This window comes from Xyrauchen texanus, chromosome 40 (assembly GCF_025860055.1).
Source record: "Xyrauchen texanus isolate HMW12.3.18 chromosome 40, RBS_HiC_50CHRs, whole genome shotgun sequence".
In the NCBI taxonomy this organism is placed as follows: domain Eukaryota; kingdom Metazoa; phylum Chordata; class Actinopteri; order Cypriniformes; family Catostomidae; genus Xyrauchen; species Xyrauchen texanus.
In genome coordinates this window covers 19486151-19506427 of record NC_068315.1, presented here as the reverse complement: position 1 = coordinate 19506427, position 20277 = coordinate 19486151, and the positions used below count along the sequence as shown (strand labels likewise).

The window sequence follows — 20277 nt, the reverse complement described above, 5'->3', positions numbered from 1 at the left end:
CCGCATACTGGATGTTTTTCCCTTTCACACCATTCTTTGTAAACCCTAGAAATGCTTGTGCGTGATATCCCAGTAACTGAGCAGATTGTGAAATACTCAGACCGGCCTGTCTGGCACCAACAACCATGCCATGCTCAAAATTGCTTAAATCACCTTTCTTTCCCATTCTGACATTCAGTTTGGAGTTCAGGAGATTGTCTTGACCAGGACCACACCCCTAAATGCATTGAAGCAACTGCCATGTGATTGGTTGATTAGATAATTGCATTAATGAGAAATTGAACAGGTGTTCCTAATAATCCTTTAGGTGAGTGTATATCCATCGCTAACTTTATTTGAATTTTCGCTGAAAACTGTTTGTTTTGTGTCATCGTTAAGTAGTCAGTGGCAGATACTCGCGCCATAAACGAGCACAGACGTTTCTCATGCTCTGCGTCAGTTCGGTGTTGTGCTCACTCGCTAAAATGACTAAAAAGTAGTTAATAATGAGATTAACAAAAATAATATTTGGATGTGTTAAATAGCCTTGATGTTAAATAAAACGTTATTTATTACACAATAATAATTTTACAGAGCATTAACCACATTTTTTATGAATCATATCTCTGAATAATGTTCATTGTTTTTATTCAATTGGCTTGAAGGAGTTGCTAAGTTTTATTTATTAGCTCCTCAATCCAAATCTGAAGAAATACTGTCACATTCTCTGTGTCAGTCCATTTGTTTTGTAGGCTGTTAATTTAATAGCCAAAATATTTGGAAATATGTGATTGAGAAAAATAAAATACAAATTCAGTAACAAATGCACATTATACAATGTAGAGATCATGCAATTGTGTAATTATTGAAACATACCATTTAAAATTTAAATATAGTATTTGTCTTAAAAGGATTGGGTTTTGTTGTACAGGTTTATATATATATATAAAATTGTGAAAAATGTAGGCTAATTAATATATTATTACTAATTAAATAAATAAATATTTAAATATTGCAAAAGGTTTTAAACACTGTAAAAATGTCGAGAACAAGTAGAGAAGCATTAGATTCTCACTTTTATAAGTGCAGCACATTGATCATTTAAACTTTAACATACAGATTCACTGATGTGAACTGGGAAGCTGACTCAACTCTGCCATCTCCTTGTAGCAGACTTGTGTTGTAGCATCTAAGTTATTATTGTATGCCAATTTACTGTCACAAATTTGGCATGTTACTTGATTATTAGTTTTATCCAAAGTAAAATACCAGCAGAATATCCATGTCTGAAAAGCAGATGTTTGAAGGTCTTGTGTGATTACTTCATATACAGATGAACAAATGGAGCAGATTTGACTCAGTCAGATTGATGATCATTAAGATGCAGTCATTTAATCATTTTGCAAATTGAATTAATGCTTTTAGGCTTCTAAAATGTGTAGTAGTTCAGTGGTCGAGGAAATAAACACAGTCCGAAATGATCAATCGGTTTCCCCCAAAGCTGGAGTCGATTCTCGATTCCCAATGCCTCAGAATCTATTCTTTTAGGAATCGATTCCCAAACCCAATGCACAGTTTACACTGCATTTTAGGCCCGATTTTCAATAACATAAATTTTTATGTAGGTCGCCATCAAAAGCACGAAATCATAGGCAAATCAGAGCTCGCACCCATGAGCGACGAACGCAATGTATGAATTATCAAAGATGCGATCTGAGAGAAGCGCAGATGTGCCGCCGAAGTCAGCGAGATATCTAACATGTTAAATCTTTGGACCTGATTCCAAATAGCGCAATGTGGAATGTGTTTTGACTAAATAAATCTGCAGTGTTGACCTACAGCCAATGAGAGAGCAAGAAACAGGGCACAGGAAGTTTCAGTGGAGGAGTCCTGATGTACCTGCATTCGTTGCAATATTTCTTATTTACCTGCAATCTCTGTGCAGAACAGACAATCCTTGATGCCTGCATCTCCCCAACCATTCCCTCCTCTATAGTCTTTTCGACTTTTTGCTGTAAATCAGCACACAAACAAAGTGTATCGCAAGCTTCTTGCGGTCCGCTGTTTTCAAACCACCGCCCAGACATGCACGAGAACACCTAATTACGCGTGATCTTGTATAATTCTTGCGTATCACTTCTCGCGTGTACTCTGTTGTGAAACATAATTTGGAGTCCAGGCAGTCATTGGGGATTAGTCAATAGTTTTGTTATGTGTTCACCCCTGTCGCAGATTCGTCGTGTAATTTGAAAACCCTACAACTTCCATGACAAGACAGACAGTTGTATAATATGAACGGTACCGCACTCTGACGTCTTTGAAAGTCATGTAGTGTGTAGGAGGCATAAGAAGGTGGACGTTATAAGATGCTGTTAAGTTTCTTTCAGGGATTTGCCATCAGTTGCCTCAAAATCAGACGTAGTGGCTAATTTATGAACCCCTTCAGACCCTGCGTCCATTGGAATGGACATGACATGTTTTTCTCTGTAAACCAATAAAAATATATGCTTTTATAATTTGAACAATGCCAGGTCACTGATTGGTCCCTAATCAACCAATCACAATGAAGTTATCACCCCTAACTTAATCTGAGAGAGCTTCAGGAATCACACAACATCCAAGACTCACAGACTACAAGAGGAGTATGCACCCTTTTCACCTTTTAAATACTATTTTATATCAATGGTAGCTTAATAAATTTGCACAGGTTATAATCTTAACACTATCAAGTGATAATATCTAAAGTAATTTTTTTTTTACAAGTTGTAGAGCAGAGGATTATTTTTAAAGATTAATGTACATCCCAATGGACATCAGGTCTTAAGAGACCTTATTATTAGTATCATTACGCCAAGGTTGGGACATTTGTGGACATATTTCATAGCTAAAATGTGATTTGAGAATATGTTTATTGTCATCAATATAAAGGTTCTATTTGTAATATTTTTACTGTATTAAATAATAAAATTACCATAATATGTAATTAGAGAATTAGGAAACATGCTGTTGAAATACTGGCTTCTCCGATTACAATGTTACAGCCAGTATATTCTACTTTGCAAACAAAATGGATCAGAGATAACAGATGGCTTTGGAAGATGGAGACAGTTTAAAGCCCAGAAATCCTTTAAAATGGATGCTGAGTTGGCTAATTTGCATGTCAACATTCTGGCAACCCACACGAGCTTCGCGTCTGGGGCGGGAATGACAACTCTCCAATATTTTGAATTTGAACTGCGGTACCCATTTTAAATGCTTGTTGTCAATCTAGCATATAATGTATAATATAATTATTAATGCACTCTTAGAGTATACAGTGGTAGACTTCCTTGAACCTCTGGTAAATGGTGAACTATCTGATAATGACTGCTTGGATTCAGAAGATGAGGCAGATGATGAGACAAGGAGTGAGATAGATGGTAAGTTTAGATGTTAGCAGTAAATATCTAATGTTAAATATTAAAATTGAGAATAGTTTAAAAGTAAAGTGTACTTATTTTTCATTGGTTTAGAGAGGGACAGTGGGAGAGATTCCTTGACAACAGAAGAACTTGAGAACATTATCCTACTGAAAGAGGCTACTGATAGAAGTGAATACCTTTGCCATGAAGGGGTATACGTGGTCTGCAACAATATTTTGGTAGGTGGTTTGTCAAAGTAACATCCACAAGAATGCTAGGACCCAAGGTTTCCCAGCAGATCACACTGCCTCCGCCGGTCTGGCTTCTTCCCATGGTGGATCCAGCTACCATCTCTTCCCCAGGTAAATGATGCACACGCACCCGGCCATACACATAATCTAAAAGAAAATGTGATTCATCAGATCAGACCACCTTCTTCCATTGCTCCATTGTCCAGTCCTGACACTCACATGCCCATTGTAGGTGCTTTCGTCAGTGGACGGGTCAGCATGGGCACTCTGACCATAGTGCAGCTACTCAGCCCCATATGCAGCAACCTGCAATGCACTGTGTTCTGGCACCTTTCTATCATGCCCAGTATCATGTTTTTCAGCAATTTGTGCTACAGTAGCTCTTCCGTGGGATTGGACCAGATGGCATAGCCTCCACTCCCCTAATTAGCCTTGGGCGCCCATGACCTTGTCGCTGCTTCACCGGTTGTCCTTCCTTGGACCACCTTTGGTAAGTACTAACCACTGCATACCGGGAACACCCCACAAGACCTGCTGTTTTGGAGATGCTCTGACCCAGTTGTCTAGCCATCACAATTTGGCCCTTGTCGAAGTTGATCAGACCCTAAGCTTGCCAATTTTTCCAAAGAACTGACTGTTCACATGCTGCCTAATATATACCTCCCCTTGACATGTGCCATAATAACAAGGTAATAAATGTTATTCACTTCACCTCTCAGTGGTTTTAATGTTGTGGCTGATCAGTGTATAATTGATAATTTTTTCTCCACTTGCAAAGTGTTGAAGGTATTAACAGAGAAGAAAAAACATGGTTGTGAATCATGATGGGAGGATGGTGTTGGTCAAATGGTTCGACAATAGATCAGTCCTTATGACTTTGAACTTTGTTGATGCTGCCCGTATGGATGAGGTGCAACGCTGGGACAAAAAGTAGAGCACCTATGTGAATGTCACTCAGCCAAAGGTGGTAAGGCTCTACAATAAAGTCAACCTACTGGATCAATTCATCAGTCTGTACAGGACTGAAATTCGATCCAAAAAGTTGACCTCGAGAATAACACATGCCTTTGACCTCACTGTAGTCAACAGCTAGTACAGAATGGATGCTGAGAGGGCAAAGATCCAAAGAAAAGATATCTTGGATTTCCTCCATTTCAAAATGAATGTGGCCCAATGTCTGGTGAGAGTGCAAAAGCCAGTGGCAGCAAAACGCGGAAGACCCAGCATGTCTCCTGAGCCAGTCCATAGGTACAGACAACAAGTTCAGGACACAAGGCCCCTACCTGAAGTGCAGTTCGACATGGTGGACCACATCCCGAACTATGATGAAAAGAGGCCACCAGGTGCAAGAGGCTACACTGCACAGGAAAAAACACACATCTTCTGTGACAAGTGCAACATTCATCTGTGCTTTGTACCACACTGAAATTGCTTCAAGGAAGCTCGTCGAAAATGAAAAACATATAATGTACAATGCACACAGTGATACTTTGAAGCTCCAACAAAAATCAACCAGCAAGTACACACACACACACCTACACATGTGCACGCGCGTGCACACACACACACACACGGTATACTCACAATTGTGCAGAGACATATATACTATGTCATACACACAGACATAAATATGTACACACATACAGAGACATTTTTAAAAATTAAAAAAAATCTTTTACGTTTTTTGAGACTTTATCTCATTCAAGTTTTATGAACTTTTGTACATTCTATAGTTACTGTTCATCACTATGTCCTCTTCAATATCTTTAAAATTAATTAACATTTATGAGTACTGCAATAAAAGCATAAGGATTCTTCCTTAAGAATTCTTGACATTTTACATTTGTTCAGTCGTGGCGCCGATTGTAATGGACATTAAAAAAAAATAAGAGTAAAAATATGAATTGACAAAAAATAATTTTTTAGACTCATTTCTATTCTGGAGAAGAGTAAATATCAGCTGGGAAAAAATTTGTTTGCACAATCGAAAAAAATCAGGGCTGGAGATGAGTTTTTGTGGCGGATGCTGCTGTGTAACCTCAGTGTAACCTGAGGATGAGCTGATCACCATTCTAATATCATTGAAAAGTAAGAGAGCATTTCACAGGGAACCTGTTTTGGGGGTTAGTTAGTCTCTCAACAGCAGCAAAAGAGTGCAGGTGTCTTTTATATTGCTGTTTATAATGTCTGAGAAGTCTACTTAGCTGTGCCTAGTTCCACATTGAAAGCATGAAGGCTGTCGTTATAATTAACTTCAAGTTTTGTTTCCCGCCACATTCGTTCTGTTTTACTGCATTTTATTTTCATGCCTGCACTAATAATAAAATTGTACTGTATTATTTGATTAGTAAAGTTTTTTTTAGTTTTTTTTATAATCTATGGTTGATTTAGAGTGTTGTGGTTTACGGTGTTAAGATATATCGGCATTGCAATGAAGTTGTAAATCGGACGTAACTTTTTGTCTCACTAAAAACATTAACGGTCATTGTTTAAGTGACTGTAACTCAGATTTTTTGCTTTTGGTTAAAGAAAAGGAGGGACAAGTCGAAAATGTATTTTTGTGGTTTAACATGGTCACAAACGCTGTCGATTAAGCTTAACTTGTATTGAACTCGGAATAATCCTTTAATTGTGCCCATTTGGAGTTCTCGCTAGCACCTTCCATGCTCAATTGAACATTAGCAGAATAATGTGTAGTCTGATCCATAGGGACTTCCTAAATGGCAACATGAGTTCCAGGATTATGAATGCAATGGACAAAAGCTAAGACAAAATTATCCATATTTTGTTTCTTTTTAGCATTTTATTTTTTGAAAGTTCGACGTTTACATCCCCCAACAGGATTATTCAGAAATTACACCAGTTGATGTGACCAGAGTTATTTTTAACCTCTTGAGTGCATTTGTCTTTTGTTATATAATGACATTACAGTAAAAAAAAAAATATCTGGTCACCTTGTGCATAAATACATCTCTACCATAAGTGTCATTTTATTTGAAGTGCCCAGGCATCCCTGGTATGGCCTGCCCTCAATATGAACTTGACAATAACCACTCTTGCCAGGTAAAAGAGCAAGGTCACTGGCAAGCGTAGACCCTGTATGGACCTTATTTCATGCCGCAATGAAGAGTCAAAAGTCTCTAACTTCCCGATAATTCTGTAACAAAGTGAACGGGGGGGGGTATAATTGTGTGGAGCACACAGGTAGGCATTAACCTTTTAATGGGATAACACCAAGACTCTTTCTGACATCTGTATTTCCAACAAACAATTTAAAAAGCTAATGCCTTAAAAGAAAATTGCATCCATTTTTAGATTAAATGTGTACCAGACACTGGAAAAAAAATTTAAAATTTAAAATTAAATTGGGCTACATGAGTGGCATAGTGGAGCTCTCAATATGAGAAAGCTGTCACGCCGATCTTCTTTCTAAAATTGACACGGTCACTTTGATAATGTCCTTTATCCAAAGTAATTTTTTAAACTGATCCACAAGTGGGAAGATGGAACAGTTTGGAGGACATCTGGCAGGCACACCACTGCAATCTCCTCAGTCCCAGAGTGCTCCAAGACAGTCCTTTTATCAACATTTAGTCCTTCTCGGGTACCAACTTCAGCACCTTGCCAATTGCGATTGTCTTACCTATGAATGAATAATATCTTAATTTTACCTTTATTCAGTATCCAGACAATACATCTTTCAAAGATTTTGTTTGATTTGAAATACAGCTGAAAATATAATCTCCAAACTACAGGTGTATCTTCAACATGGATGATGTCTGATTTGTCCTGTTTAGCTTTTCTTTATATCTTACCTTCATCTCTCAGGGTGAACCGCCCCATCTGAGGGAAGTCTTTAAAAGTCTCTAAGCAGATAGTTCCTGTAGCCCTAAGACGGGCGATGCATACTTGGTCTTGTTTTACAAAGCGTGGGCGAGTCTTGCTCTTTTCTCCCGTCTTCTTGTCCACCAGACAGATTAAGGCCTATTTAGGGAGGTTTTTGAAGAATAAGCATTAACATGACCATGGGGCTCTCCATTGTGAAGTTTTGAATGACTGTTTTAGGCTTATGTGTATGTGTTTTAGTAGACCACTCAAAATAACTTACTGTTATCTGCACTTCTTCTATGCAGGTGTGGATGTGTAGTACTGCATTGTAACCTGGGCATATAATGGATTTGTGTTCAATAATGACAATCTGTGAACAAGGAAGGAGATAAAAGGCATTAGATTTGTCAAAACAAGAGAAAATAATCATAATGACTACACCAAATCAGCCCTGGAATCATTACCTGGGCATCAAAAGTGCGTCCTGAGTGGCAGAGGTTCTCAGCATTGCATAGGATAAAGCCTGGGAGAATCTCTTCCTCCTCAATACCTTTGAGCCGGAGCTTCAGGTTTTCACCAGGCCCAGCATAATCTGTCTCCACATCATCAGAGAGCAGACTCAACACCTCCACCGTATGCTGGGAAATAAGAATAAAAGCAATGTTAGTGATAATTCAAGACACTGCTATAATGTGTAACAGTTGTTTTAGATGCATATTACATGCTTACTGTAGGAGACATTTTTGTATAGCAATGCCACAACAGCCTGTTGTATTTGTTAAACTAAAGGGGAAAGTGTATTCTCTCATACTTAATGTTGGTTAGTTCAATCTTACCCTATTCGGCATCATAATAAGTTGTTGTGCTTTGCCGATACTTCCAGACTCCAGCTTCCCAAGCACCACTGTGCCCATGTCCTAAACCGATTATAAACGAGACAAAAATGCATTGTGGAGTCCATTTTGTCTTTCTTTGGTTATCAAATGTTATGGTTATCAAGTTTATTTGAAGATGTTTTCCATCTTGTTATAGATACTTTCTGCATTATTCTGGTGGAAACTGCTAGCTCTCTTGAAAAACCAAGCAAGGCTTAAATTAATGGGATAGTTCACCCAAAAATGAAAATTCTCTCATTATTTATGCACCCTCATGCCATCCCAGATATGTATGACTTTCTTCTGCTGAACACAAATTAAGATTTTTAGAAGAATATCTCAGCTCTGTTGGTCCTCACAATGCAAGTGAATGGGTACTAACATTGTAAGCTCCAAAAAGCACATAAAGGCAGCATAAAAGTAATCTATAAGAATCCAGTGGTTAAATCCATGCCTTCAGAAGCAATATGATTGGTGTGGGTGAGAAACAATTCAATATGCAAGTCATTTATTACTATAAATTCTCCACCCTGCACAATAGGTGGCGATATCATGAAGAATGTGAATTGCAAAAACAAAAAAGTGGAGATATTAAAAGGACTTAAATATTTATCTGTTTCTCACCAACACCTGTCATATCGCTTCTGAAGACATGTATTAAACCACTGGAATCTTATGGATTACTTTTATGCTGACTGTATGTACTTTTTGAGCTTCAAAATCATGGTACCCATTCACTTTCATTGTGAGGACCAGCAGAACTGAAATATTCCTTTAAAAATATTTGTTCGTTTTCTACAGAAGAAAGAAAACCATAAACATCTGGGATGGCATGAGGGCGAGTAAATCATTAGAATTTTCATTTTTGGGTGAACTATCCCTTTAACTTGAAATTAATCATTACATGAGCTGAACACAGGGCATAGTGTTGCTTCTTGGTTTTATAATACCCTGCTCAGTTTCACTGAGAAGAGAACAGCTGAGAACACAATTTCATTATACAAGTGCTTTTTTCCTGCCAAAATACTCCTCCACATGGCTGTATTTAAATAACTGGGAATCATCATTATAAACTGAGATAATAGCAGTATTCGGAGAAGACACTCTTTATAAAAAAAAATTTAAAAACACATCTTAGCATAACATTTCAGCTGAATTGATGCAGCTTGAAGGAACATGCTACTTATGCAAACTCCTTGGTAAGAGTAAACACATGCATAACTGGAATATAGATCACCTGTGAGCACAATAGTCATGAAACTATACTTTAAATATTAAGATATGAATACCATTTTACCTTGTATTTGTCTACAATTGGCAATCTGATAGGACCATCACTTGATCTGTTGTAGTTTGCCAGGCTGTCTAGATGTGGAATGAATGGTATTCCCCTACAAAGTGTTGCAGGAATGAGTAAATTATCAAACACAGACAGCATGGCTTTGCAGCATGTTTTAGTACCACTCTTTTCACCCAACACTACATATGTGTTCTTAATAACTCTGCTTTACATTCACAGCCAGAGAATGTTCTATGTTCGGCATAACTTACGTATACCAGGGGCACAGCTCAGAAGGTTCTTTTAAGTTGGCTCCCGTCATTCCAGAGCAGGGCATGAAGTGAATATCTTTCTTTGGATTAAAGCCCACCTTCTTCAGAAATGGCACTAACTTTTCTTTACATTCCTCATATCTGCAGATAAATATGTGGCAATCAGTCAAAGACAAGACAAGATTGCAATACAAGGATAAAAGTTGAACTGTAATAAATGTACCTATCCAAACTCCAGTTCACAGTGGGATCGTCCATTTTGTTGATGAGGACTATCAGGTGTTTGACTCCAGCTGTTTTGGCCAGCATGGCATGCTCCCTTGTCTGACCTCCCTTTTCAAAACCGGTCTCAAACTCGCCCTTTCTGGCAGAGATGACCTGAAGACAAAAAGAACGGAGTGTTTTGTAATGTCTGTCAATAAATCTAGGCATAATAAAATCAAGAACTATTTTAAAGAAGGTATTTTATAGCTTAACTCAAAAGAGCTAAAGCTGACAACTGAAATTGTCATAAAACAATTTTTTTTTTAAATTTAGCATTCTCAATCCAACAAACAGTATTTACTAAATTAATTTGGCATTGACTTGCACAGTAAAGAGCTGTTAAAGGGATAGTCTACCCAAAATGAAATTTCTCTTATTATTTACTCACCCTTATGATATCCCATGTGTATATGACTTTCTTTCTTCAACAGAACACAATTGAAGAAAAATAGAAATATGTCTTAGTTCCTTAAAATGGAAGTGAATGGAGAATTCTCTTTTGAAGCTCCAAATCACAGACAGTCAGCATAAATACCAGCCATACAACACCAGCTGATAACGAATCTCTTCTAAGGCGACATGATCGCTTTTGGTGCGAAAAAGTTATTGTATGTGCGTGTGATGTAATCGTATTGGCATTTGAAACACGCAAGAACTGAAACAAGTGTGTCACTGCCAGAAGAGCAGCGCTGTTTACAAGTGAGGAGGAGGAACAGAGGATTTAACTGCTGGAGTCATATAAATGACACTTACAGTATGCTGACTGTCATCAGCTCATGTATGGAGTTTCAAAAAATAAATCTCCATTCACTTGCATTTTAAGGACCTACTGAGCTAAGATATTTCTCTATTTTTCTTCAAATGTGTTCTGGTGAAGAAAGTCTTACACACCTGGGATATCATGAAGTTGAGTAAATAATGAGAGAATTTTCATTTTTGTGTGAACTATCCCTTTAACAATAATCAGTCACCGCTGTGAAAACAGTGGAGATGCTTCAGGAGGAAATCACCAGCACTGCCAAGTCAGCTTGGGATGCCCCTCCGATCATGTTGGGTACAAAGCTTTTATGGCCTGGAGCGTCAAGAATAGTAAAGTGCTTTTTCTCTGTTTCAAAGTAGGCTCTTCCAACTTCTACTGTTTTCCCTTTGTCTCTTTCCTCTTGGTTTGTGTCTAAAGCCCAGGAAAGATACCTGCAAGTACAAGCAGATTGTAGACATATCACTTCAACCCCAACTGCATTATCTGAACAAACTTTACCCTTAAACAAGTTTTGAATTTAGGGATGAATATTTGAAAATCTCTTATTGACTTTTAAGATCGACTTTGCCAGAACACATGTTTGAATAAATAACACAGCCTCTTCACCATGTCTCTCGGTTCTTCTCTTTTGCCTCCCGTTCGTATTTCTCCAGCGTTCGTTTGTCCACCATACCAGTTAGATACCTAAACGAACCACAAATTCCAATTCATATAACATGCACTGCATGTACTGTATTACAAGGTTTATGCCTTTGTTATAAAGTCTGATTGTGCACTCACATGATCTGTCCACCAATTGTTGACTTGCCTGCATCTGAACAAAACAAAAATAAATCAAGTAAAAAAATATATAAATAAATGATCCTTATGCAATCCCTATGGATCATTACAAAAAAGATAATTCATTAACCCTAAATGACAATGTAAACAATATCAATAGAAAACAGGAAATGGACTGCAATGTGGGAGTCATAATATTCCAAACAAACATACCCACATGTCCAATGAACACAACATTAACATGTTCCTTTTTAGGGGCGTCCGGTGGGGGAGGAGGCAGTTTGGGTGTGGGCATCTCCTCGTCGTCCTCCATCATTTCATCATGTGCCTCGTCCAAACAGCATCCCGTCTCTGCTGCGGTTCCACCCCCTGGTTCCTCCTCATCCGTCTCGTCCTTTTGCTCCCACGTCTCCACTGTGCTGGCATCCGTCTCTCCGTTCTCCACTGCAGCTGTGGAGACAGTCGGCACGTTTAAGCATTTTAGTGCACATAAACACAAGGTGCAAAGACTTTTTACTGAAGCAGAAGGACATGTTCCAGGAAAATCAGGAAAGAAGCCACCAAAAACAATTCTTAAAATAATGCTGTATGATCTGACAAAATCTTTCAATCAAATGAATGTGTCATGCGAGTGTCAGCTCAGCTGTTTAGTAAAAGTAAAGCATTTAGCACCACCTCAGGGGGAAAAAAAGAATATTTTATATTCTAAAATATTAGTTTTAAATTTGTATACTACTGTATATATTCAGTAAAAAAGAACAAAGTCCTGAGGACTCAACATAAATCAAAGAGACCAGAAAGGGAAAATATAATCAAATTAAGGAAAAGGAATTTCAATTAACTGATTTCTATGCTATTACAAATATTAAACTTCTTAACATTTTATGGAACCACAGCAAGTCTCTTTAATAACTAAGGAACTTCAATAAACATATACAAGTTGTCATTTCTAGAAAGAAGAATCAAGGTAACAACTGACTTCATGGAGTAATGTGTAAATATATTAAATATATACCATTTCAAAATTATTTGAATTTACATTGTTCCACATGAATCAATTGTTACATTAACTTATTTATTACTTGTTACTTGTAGTTTAGCTCATTTATTCTTTGTCAGAAAACATAATTTCTTCATTAAATTTCAACATAATAGAATAGTTATTTTTAAATGGCCCAATTAAGGAGCCTCAAAGTGATTTAATATATGTCCCTAACATGATTAATTTCTTCAGGTTTACTTTTTATTTGCATAGCATTAATTAGCATGCTAAATATATAGTATATTTTTCAATATTCTAGTATGTTTTTATATCAAAGTACTTATATGAGTTTCCAGGCCTTTGTGTGACCCAGGAGAGAGCATATGAGGTTACTAAAAGTGTTGATGCTGCAAAAACCACAAAGAGCACCCAGCTGTAACAAAATAATGAGGCTATGAACCTTGAAAACACAGCTGAAGATAAGGAGTAAAAACAACCAGTGGTCAAAGTAATTAAATAGATAGACTAAAGCCAAGTTTCTACCAGTAAATAATGGGTATTTGTGAGATAATGGTGGCGAATAGAATCCATTGGTTACAAAAATAATGAAGGGGCGTAGAAATGAGGTAATGCCAGATAACAAACTGTATAGAAGAGGAGGTATTGGACTAAGAAAGTCAGAACGGACAGCTGACCGGACTCAAGTTTGTTGATGATTCAATAAACTTTAACTTTGGCATCTGGAACCCTAGACTCCGAAAGTTTTCTTGCATTTTAGAGAGATTCATCAAAGATTTTCCACGACAAATGCTAAGCAGTAATTGCTCCTTGAGTAAAGCAGCTTTTCCTATTATAAATGTTTTAGGGTACCCATACTCAACCTAAACAAAAGCTCTACTCTTCAACACAACTGTAACCCTGCATAGCAGAGTCAGTTGTGAATCCCAAAAATAACAACACTGTACATGATTAAGTATGCCCCTTTTATCATCTAGCTAAAAAATGCAAAAGAAAATAATAATTTTACTCTCCACATCAAGTCTCATGCAAATACAAATCTCCAAATACAAGTTAGAAGTTCCCTTGTATAATTAACAGCATTAGTTAAGAGACTATTTCTTTCCTTTGTAAGCAAAATTATAACATGGACATTATGACTGAAATATACCCAAAACGTAACTGATTAACATGAATAATAATCAATATTAATGACAATGTTAAATGATAGTCTTTGGTACAAATCTTTGGTTGTGTCGATGAAGGGGTGCATCACCCTTACTGACGGTGCTGCAGACATAATTTTCATAATTTTCACCCCGATGCAGTGTTCACGTTCAAATGGACTAACACCTGTATTAACGCTGGCTGGACGCCAAGTGGTACTATGGAGTAATTTTCCTTAAGCAATAGCCTAGACAATAACTCAAGGCAGCTTGATTTCAAACTTTTAACTTATTTTTTTATCTATTTTAACTGCACTTTAATGAAGTGCAGTTAAAATGTGTATTGTTCAACTTTTAGAAAGATAGCTATTCAACAGTTGTGAAGGGCAACATCTCTTTGGCAAAGAACCTGCTTCATCTGTGCATTCTCTCCATCATGGGATACCGGTCGGCTATTTCGTTGTCCGGGCAAATACATCACTTATGTTGGGTTGTTGTGGGTTTAATGTCAGCGTTTTATTACCTTTCATCCCAGGACCCAGTTTAGCTGCTTCGGAAGGGTAATGACTTTGAATGTGTGTGAATACATTTGTTTTGTTCCCTCCTAGTGCTGGGCGATATGCAAGAAATATATATATATATATATATATATACACAGGTCCTTCTCAAAAAATTAGCATATTGTGATAAAGTTCATTATTTTCCATAATGTAATGATAAAAATTAAACTTTCATATATTTTAGATTCATTGCACACCAACTGAAATATTTCAGGTCTTTTATTGTTTTAATACTGATGATTTTGGCATACAGCTCATGAAAACCCAAAATTCCTATCTCAAAAAATTAGCATTCAATTCAAGCATCTGTCGATGATGACAGGTGGAAAATTACTAATGCATATTAAGATAAACAATTATACATGTAAATGTAATAATTATCATGATAATAATGACTGAAATATAAATTATGGTCGAGGTGAACGTATTTTTTTATTATTTTATATATATATATATATATATATATATATATATATATAATTACACAATATCTAATTACATCGTCAACCCCCCGGCTGAGGGATCTGTGAATATTTTTGATTTGGTGATTTTGCATTGTAAATTAAATTCTTAAATTATTTCTCCACTTTTCTCCCCAATTTGGAATGCTCAATTCCCAATGCACTCTAGGTCCTCGTGGTGGTGTAGTGACTTGCCTCAACCCAGGTGGCAGAGGACGAATCTCAGTTGCCTCCGCGTCTGAGACAGTCAATCTGCTCATCTTATCACATGGCTTGTTGAGCGCTTTATGCTGAGACATAGCTCGTGTGGAGGCTTCACGCTATTCTCCGCGGCATCCAAACACAACTCACCACGTGCCACACCAAGAGCGAGAACCACATTAAAGCGACCACGAGGAGGTCTAACGTGACTCACAACGTGACTCTACCCAACCTAGCAACTGGGCCAATTGGTAAAAAACGAGATACTCATATATAACCACCTTTCCATTTACTGTCACGCAAGCATCTGTCTATGATGACAGGTGGAAAATTACTAATGCATATTAAGATGAACAATTATACATGTAAACATAATAATTATAATGACTGAAATATAAATTATGCTCCAGGTGAACGTGTTTTTGTATTATTTTATGATTTAATCACAGATGGATAGGCTATATATAAAGTTACCCTACAGAGTCGTGCTCACAACAAACTGCTCTGTAGAAATAAAGCAAACAGTACAGATAACCACCATGCACATTATATTCGCTGCCTGCAATTAAACATCTTCTGTCAATGCGTGTACTTTGCTGCCTGTGTAATTTGATACATTGGTAAAGAAAATCTGGCTTTCAATGCGTTATTTAGGTTAATTTATCATGGGTTACAAACTCTTCGTCAGGCAACAATTTTTTATTAAAGGCTATTCTATTAGTTCGGCTATTGTATTGATATTGGAATTTCCATTCATAATGTTTCCCCCTTTTACACAGTATAAAATTTCACAGCGGTGTGGTCCCTTGTAGCATGTAAAACCGGTAACACTGTACACTGTGGCAACCCTATGGTGTTGTGGGGGTGCTTATGGCAAAAAAGTTGGATCTAAACACTGGTTTAGATCACAAATAACATGATTTAGTAAATATGACAACCTGCATTTTCCCATTTTTTCAGTGTATGCTTATACATGAACACATTGGAATTTCCAACAGGTTTCTCACATTGGATTTAAAGCTCTGATTTGTTTAGGTTTCATGGGAATAAAAGAATACTCAATTTGCATACAAAATGACATATCAAAGCAAAAATAAACATTACTGGTGGAAACAGGGCTAAACAAATCAGCGCTACTCTCTACATTCAAGGAAACGCTGTTCTGGGTTAGTGACTATGACAAGAAGTGTAAGAAAAGGGATAAATAAGGCCTGTAATATGGGCACATGTGTGCTGATGTAAAAAGCTTGAGTTGTCTTCTGTATGGCTGATGAACTAGCATTAGTGGCAGTGCAACACTATATCAGAACACAAAACCCAAGCAGAAAAGCACAGTTTGAGCCATAGTTCTTCAAAAAACAATGACTTACCCACTGGTTCTGAGATTTCCATGCTGGCCACTGCATCAGTGCCTGTGGACAGGAACAGGTGCATTGATTGAATACCATCATACTATAACTGGTTATAAAGCTAGAGTGTTTTAACATTATTAAAATTATGTTACCTATACCTATCTTAAATGGGCTGTTCAGCTCACACTGTAAAAAACTTGCTGCACTTTTTTTGAGTTTACTCAAATTAATGCAAATGGCAAGTTGGATTGTAAAACTTTACATGTAAAACTAAGTTAAATTTACTCAACATTTTCATGATGTATAAATAAAATAAATAAATATAGGGAGATCTTAATTTCCATCAAATAGCATATATTAGTCCTATTAGATTGACAGTAATTTGGTCAAATGTACAAAAAGAATAGATATTTCAACAATCTTCCCAAACATTAATTCAGTTGTATAACTGTAAAAAATTAACCAAAGCAAACACTATGGACCCAATTTTAAGAGCGCTAGCACTAAGCCATAAGTCACAAGCGCAAAGTCAGAGGGCATAGCCATGAAGTTTTGGTTTTAGTCTAGGAGCTAGTTGGTTTGGCAAAACTGCATGTGCAACACGCTGATGGGCTGGGCAGTGAGGCACTTACAGTGGAAATTTAGCACATCTGTTAACATTGAAATACTTACTGTTTCAAAATATTAACATGATTTTAGTGTGGTAAAACTAATATTATCTTAACCAATTTGGCAACATTGTTGCAATGATGAAGCATCACTGTAAACCATAAAACCACAAAACAATTGTTAAAAATAACAATATTAACAAATTTACAGCTCAAATAATACTGAAGTTTTAACAGAGAAAACAATGCAAGTGCGTTTATACAATTATAAGTTTCACATTTCTGTCTTTAAACCTTCTCAAATTGGCCCCATTCACTTCCACTGTAAGTGCCTCACTGTAACCTCGATATTTTAAGCAAAAGGAGGGACGAGTCAATTAATTGTTGTGGTAATCAACATTATGCCAAAAATGCTGTTGATTGTGCTTTACTTGTACTGAACCCGGAACATTCCTTTACACTACTGTGAGTAATGGGAAGAGATATATTCCAAACTAAATACATCTGAACTGTAAAATGGACAATTTCTTAAAATGTGGATGAACATGCCCTACCTGAAATCTACATCCCTGTGTAACATAGTACAACTAAATGACCTGAAAATTAGCAGGTCATGTATCTATAAATATGACATATTTGGTATTACAGAACTGGTTTCATCACTTGTTTTGTTTTTTACATAATGTGACAGTCACAGAAATCCCAGTGTCCACTCTCGGTCGGAGTGGCAGCTGTTGCTCGCACAAATCTTTAAGATAGTACCAGTTCTTGTACAATTAGATATGTATTTATCGCATTTTGAATATGTCAGGCTATCGCGTATAAACTTGACAAGAATGAGAGAAGCTGTTCGTGTAACGTATGGTGTCAAGTCGGCGGCTAAACTGGTTTTAGTTCATGACGGAACAGAAATGTGCATCAAAGTGCATTTAAAGACACATCTTACAAAGCAGCACCAATCTAGATACAGTAAAACAAGCTTTAATCGACTAACATAAACACAACGGTTAACTACACGCTGGAACCTCTTCGGCTAACCTGCTATAAACATTTACAGCTAAAAAAAAAATGGTTTTTTTTTCTCTGGTCAGAATGTATCAATGCTGTCAGCCCATTTGTCGCTGTCACTTTACCATCGGACGTGACATTTTCCGGTGGACCCAGTGAAAGAAAGGATGGCACGAATTCTGGAGCGTTGACGTTGAGCCCGGTGAAGGCGGACTGAAGTTCGGTATCAGCCGTGGCCTCAACATCGTCCTCCTGTTCCCACGAATCAGGGGCTGTGTCTCCCGCGTCCATAGTGGCTTTACCGCGAATGGATTATGTTTCTAGCGGCTTGCGCTATAATTTACGACGTAGTTTTTATCGAAACCAAATCTGCCGTGTTTTTAGAATCTATTCCAGGTCAATTGTGGGGTTGGGAAACTCGTAAATGTGCTGAAATGGTGCAGGGGGCGCCAGATCTTCATGCGACACCTCTGCAAGTACTCCTCGCCTGCAGACTGCAGTGCGATGACGTGATGGATCTAATCTCATGCGTATTGGATTTTGGTGACGTAGTGGATGTTTTAATGCGCATGCGTATTCATGTGTTTGTTTTATTACTGTAGCGCACTTAACGGTCATTAATACAGTATATATTCATATAACACACACCTAGTATATATTAGGGCAGCGCAATTAATTCAAGTAAAATCGCGGCATTACATTATGCGATTATTTAACCGCAAAGGGCTACGATGGTTTAATACAATTAATAGATAAATCAAGCTGTTCGTTTCAGTCTATGCACGTATCTCTGTTCTGTCTGTTTGTGTATAACCATTTTGCTAAGACATGTGACCAACTGGGCGGCAACGTCATCAGAACGCAAAGAATTATGGGTATGTTTGGCCCGTTTACATAGCCTGGCATCGCATAGCAGGCTAGTGGCATGAAAATAATAAAAAAAATTAGCGTGAAATACAGAATATAATCCTACAAAATGCAGCGGGCTAAAGAAAACATTGTCGGACCATACCGCCTAAAACTACATCCTAATGCAAAGACGAGATATGACGAGAAAATAAAGGGAATCAAAGGACTGGATTCTTGCGAGCATAGTGACTGGTCAGGGGAGGTCAACCTGAAAAGGCTGTGTTGTGGTGCTTTTGCAGACAGCCTGAATGTTTGCAGACATGGTTGCTTGTGATAATCAGAACTGTGCTATACAGTGGTTCCATTTAGGTTGCGTGGGACAGCGCACCAGCCAGAGAAGAGTTATGGCAATGCGATGCTTGTACATGTCTGTGACTTATCACCCACAACGTACCTCATACATTTCCAGTTATCTTTTCTATGGACTCTTTATAAATGTCTTCATCTAAATGTATTTACATGTTAAATATGTAAAGAAACTGAAATTAAGTTGGTTGTTACCATTTAAGTTATGTAATTGTGTATTGCAATCCAAACTGATTTTGCACAATTCTTCCTTAATACAGATAAAGGAGGCAGAATTTCATTCAGTCTTTGTGTATTTTATTTACAGAGATGGCTAAAAATCATTACATGTGAGAAGTGACATTACAAAATCTTTTGAAAAAAAAAAATAATAATAATTTACATATTAGATGTGAGCATGGTGTATAATTCTAACACGACGGCTTCACAACAATACTTGGACACATATTGGTCAAAGCACAGCACACAATCACAATTTTATCCAGCAAAGTCTTATCCTCCCCCTCACAAGGCACCACATATCCCAGGCCCAGTCAGGATCACACTCCAACATTTCATAGGCAGGTTTGCCTGCAAACAGTCACCAAATAAATAGCTATGTAGCCTAGATGTACAACATTTAAAACTGATTAACGTTACGCTTTAGTACATTGGTAACTTAAGCTCATTTTCTAGCCATTTTATGCTAGTTAACATTGGCCTAACGTCAAATCTAATGGTCTGGTTATTTGCCCACAACATGACATTTACAATTACTCTCTGTAATTTAACTTTGTGAAAATGCTTTGAACACACCATCATGTGTGGTGGAGTGTTATCGAAGGTAATCTTGGGCCTCCTTACTGCTGCTATCCATGCCATTCGTCGCACTTTTTGTCACCTCTGAAACATGGCTTGTACTATTATTTTTCCATGCTGGAAAACGATAAAAGGATTTTCCGTTCATAACCTTTATGCCACTTCTATCGTGAGAACGACTATTGCAGTTTATAACACAGCAGGTAGACGGCACCTTGAACACTGCGTTCTTCCCTCCAT

The 20277-nt window shown here is 37.3% G+C and overlaps 1 protein-coding gene across 1 annotated transcript; it reads right to left on the bottom strand.

The window, feature by feature from the left end:
- Window positions 1-5530: 5530 nt before the first annotated feature.
- Window positions 5531-18506, bottom strand: LOC127633477 (eukaryotic peptide chain release factor GTP-binding subunit ERF3A-like). Its single transcript, XM_052112622.1, has 14 exons — window positions 18150-18506; window positions 16427-16468; window positions 11903-12139; window positions 11690-11723; window positions 11516-11593; window positions 11160-11340; window positions 10109-10263; window positions 9886-10026; window positions 9632-9725; window positions 8296-8376; window positions 7924-8097; window positions 7740-7829; window positions 7447-7615; window positions 5531-7274 (listed from the first exon to the last, which is right to left on the bottom strand). The coding sequence occupies exons 1-14, from the start codon at window positions 18313-18315 to the stop codon at window positions 7222-7224; spliced, it is 1695 nt and encodes a 564-aa protein (XP_051968582.1). The 5' UTR covers window positions 18316-18506; the 3' UTR covers window positions 5531-7221.
- Between the last annotated feature and the right edge of the window lie 1771 nt (window positions 18507-20277).